This window comes from Urocampus carinirostris, chromosome 12 (genome assembly GCF_059441175.1).
Source record: "Urocampus carinirostris isolate Australia breed hairy pipefish chromosome 12, RoL_Ucar_1.0, whole genome shotgun sequence".
NCBI lineage: Eukaryota > Metazoa > Chordata > Actinopteri > Syngnathiformes > Syngnathidae > Urocampus > Urocampus carinirostris.
The window spans coordinates 39,710,084-39,714,192 of NC_142360.1; the positions used below are offsets into that span (position 1 = coordinate 39,710,084).

At 42.0% G+C, this 4,109-nt stretch overlaps 1 protein-coding gene across 1 annotated transcript; it reads left to right on the top strand.

Moving 5' to 3' along the window:
• Nucleotides 1-336: 336 nt before the first annotated feature.
• Nucleotides 337-2,014, top strand: foxd2 (forkhead box D2). Its single transcript, XM_088349400.1, has one exon. The coding sequence runs from the start codon at nt 454-456 to the stop codon at nt 1,417-1,419; it is 966 nt and encodes a 321-aa protein (XP_088205526.1). The 5' UTR covers nt 337-453; the 3' UTR covers nt 1,420-2,014.
• Nucleotides 2,015-4,109: the final 2,095 nt, after the last annotated feature.

Consider the following 4,109-nt stretch of genomic DNA (forward strand, 5'->3'; position numbering starts at 1 on the left):
GCTCTGTGATTGACTTGTAGGCCTGGAAAGAGAGCGAACGCAAAATAGGGAAGGAGTGGCGGGCCAGATTTGGCCCTCGTGCCATAAGTTTGAAAGTAGTGGTTTTCAATCGTTTCTGTTGTTTTCTTTATAATATTGTTTCACGAGTTGTATTTTTGTGGTATGTCTAAGCTGTTCCATAGTACATTAGTATTTCTGTCATATTTTTTTGTAGTATTATTGTCTAGGATCGATGATCTGCGATCGACTTGTAGGCCTGAAAAGAGAGCGAGAGAAGGGGAGGAGGAACCCAGCAGAAGTTTCCTGCAGGACGAGCAGCGCGCATGCACCCAGAACTCCAAAAGACCCCAACGCCTGAAGGTCCCGCTTGGTTTTTGGTCCCGTTCCAGAAGCATGCGCGCGTCAGGCGCTCTCGGCCGAGTCCCTCTTCGGTTCTAGAGAAGGACGAGAAGGATGACTTTAGGGACGGATATGTCCGACAGCTCCGCATTGTCCGACGATGTGGACATCGACGTGGTCGGGGGGGACTCCAAGGACGGGAAGTACGATTTCAACCTAGACTCCGATGATAACGACTCCCAGAACGCCGAGGAAGGAGCCTCGGAGCAGACGGGACTGGGTTCGGAACCGGTCCCGGTCGGGGGGGACAAATCGCGTAAAAACGCCCTGGTGAAGCCCCCTTACTCCTACATCGCCCTCATCACCATGGCCATCTTGCAGAGCCCCAAAAAGCGCCTGACCCTCAGCGAGATCTGCGAGTTCATCAGCAACAGGTTCCCCTACTACCGCGAGAAGTTCCCCGCCTGGCAGAACTCCATCCGCCATAATTTGTCCCTCAACGACTGCTTCGTGAAGATCCCCCGGGAGCCCGGGAATCCCGGGAAGGGCAACTACTGGACCCTGGACCCGGACTCGGCGGACATGTTCGACAACGGGAGCTTCTTGCGCAGGAGGAAACGCTTCAAGAGGAACCAGGGGAACGAGATCCTGCGGGAGGCGGGGGGGTTCCTCAACCCCTACAACCCCTACGGATACGGCTACGGAATCCAGTTGCAGAACTTCCACGCGCACGCGCCCTATCACCCCGGAGGGTCCTTCCCTTTCGCGAACGCGCCTTGCACCTTGCCCTCACCCATGTTTCCTCCCTCCGTCGGACCTCCGCCTCTACCCCCCTTACAGAAAGCCTTCTACCCGGCCTTGGGGCCTCTCAAGACGGACTCCAGCGCCCAGAACCGGCCCTCCTTCTCCATCGATAACATCATCGGGGCCTCCAATCCTAGCGACTCCTCGTACGGCGCGCAGCCGAGCGCGCAGGCGCACATCCTGGCTATGCTCAGCCCGGCCTCCGCTTCCAACCACTTGACGCAGGACTTGTTACACCCGGGCCCCGGTAAAAACTTGAACATTTGCCCTTTCTGAAGAAAAACTGAACTCTTTTCGATTGATTTCAAAAAAAGACTAAATGTGCTGTGGTTCCTAGGTGAAGGTAGGCTGGAAATTATTGGTGGAAATAATAAATATCGTGTTAATATTTAAGCTTTGTAAATCGCATTTCACCCTCCGGTGGCCTCCGAGTGAAAACGACGCGCCGCTGTGTTGTTATAAAACATTAAAAAAAATCCCTTAAATTATATATTTTTTAACTTTTTATGTTTAACTTTCCTAGATTAGCCCCCCCAACAGTAGAAAAACACGATTTGTATCCTCTGCCTTTCCATGTAAACTGTATAAAAACATGGAGGGGGAAACACGGCCTCCATTCGGTGTTTTAACGAATTGAGTTAAATGTGATATTTTGCATAAAAACTCAGGTTTAACACAAAAAAACCCAACAGCATCGCAATTTTTAACAACAAAAAAAAATCACAAAAATATTGTTGATTACCCCCAAGTTGTTTCATGGTTGTATTTCACATACAGTTTTATGTCATGTGTTGCCAAAAGAAAACGACGAGTGTTCATGATAGGTCATTTTTGTTGTGATGACAACAATAATAAATGTTTGTGGATTTGAAAAAAAATGCGTTTGGAGGCGCTTTTCGTTTTTCTGGCACCATTTCGTATTTTCTTTAAAAAATATATACGATAGTGGCAGTAAAGCTGTTATTGTGTTATAATCTATAAACAGTAAGGTCACTATCACACGGGGAAATGTTTTTAATTAATTACTCTCTCTATTGTCAGTAATTTTGTGTACGGTTTATTTAATAATAATTGATAATTATGATTAATAGGTGGGGGGCGCTTACAAAAGGCCTTTTTTCTAAAGGGCCTCGAATACACACGGAAAAATTGCAGGTTTATAATTGAAAGTGGACAATATCCCCCGTAATCTCCTTAGATTTTGTGGGTAGAATTAAGGGGGCTTTCCTTGCTAATTTGTAGCCGCATTTTAATCCAGGGTTTGTTGACGTTGTCAACGTGGACCCCCGGCCACGGGGTCTCAATGTGCGCACAGCATGAGGTCTCTTTTCCGTGGGGGCTCCCCTTCAGCCACACACGTATTTGGGAGCCCCGAAAAAAGTCTTCTCAAAGGGCCCTCGCCGTGGCAGGGGCCCGCTTTCATCACTGCGTGAAAAGAACCCGCGCGGGGGACCCCCAAAACAGGCCCAGTGGGTCTTCTTTGAGCGGAGCATGTTTGTGGACAGAAGGAGCCCACATGCGTGGATTTCGGCCTTTGTGCGCAAATGTGCGGACAAATGAGTTTGCGGCTGTTTTCACGCGTGATTATTGAGCGTGAAATGCGTGGGAGGGATGATGCTTTCGGGGGTCCCGTGGTGCAACATGGGCGATATTCAAAAGCGTAGAAATGAAAACGAACACATGCTTCTTTCTTTTGAGAAAATTGGACGAACGAAGCGCATGCAATTTGCATTTGTTTCCCCCTACAAACAAAAACCTCCCGTATAGTTATAGTACAATTTTCACAAATTATATCATCAACAAAAACGGTAAACGTCTAGATATAATCCAAATCGAAAAGTGTTTACAGAGGTAAACAAAATTTCCACCAAGTAAACGACTAAAACGCACTCACATTTGTTGTTGTTGTTGTTATAAAATCAATAACAATCATCAAATATTTTGTAATTCTTAATAGGCACAAAAAACCCAACACAAACTAAAAAACACAACTGGTATTTTTGTTGTTGGGTGCATGATAATTCAATTTAGGACCATTTTAGAATATTCATTAAAAATAAACACAAATAAAAACACCAAACATAACCAAACACAACTGGTATACTTTTGTTGTGTGCGGGATAATCTAATTAGGAATAATTTTAAAATATTAATTCAGAATCTTAAAAAAATAGGAAGACAATACATACTAAAAAAAACACTATGTTTTTCTAGTGTTCGGAATTATCTAATTTGGAACCTTTTTTAATTAATCGAGCACAGACATAAATATAATACATACTAAAAATACAACTGGAATCATTTTAGAATATTTATTAAAAATAAGTACAAATAGAAAGACAATGCACACTAAAAGCAGAACATATTTTTGTGGGTTGCATGATAATCTGGAATAATTTTAATATATTCGTTAAAAATAATCACAAAGAGAAAGGAAATATACACACTAAAAACACAATTTGGGTGGTTACAGGGTGAATTAATTAGGAACATTTTTTAAGAATATTTACACAAAACAAACACAAATTAAAAATGATACAAACTAAAAAATAACTGGTATTTTTTGTGGGTTGCAGGATAGTCTAATTTTGAACAATTTTAATATATTTGTTAAAAATAAGCACAAAGAGAAAGAAAATATACACACTAAAACACAATTTGGGTGGTTACAGGCTGAATTGATTTGGAACAGTTTTAAAAAATATTTACACAAAATAAACACAAATAGAAAAAGAATACAAATTAAGAAATAACTGGTATTTTTGTGGGGTGCAGAGCAATTTTATGGTGAACAATTTAAAAATATGAATGGATTAACTGAGCTCAGGAACGAAAGTTAGTTTTTATTTCTTCCCACGAAAAGGACATATAAATAAAAGTAACACAATAATTATTAGTTATTTTATAATTTCCTTTACTTTTTGTATTTGTTAAACTCCAGGAGAAAATTGTGTCACTCAATCTCA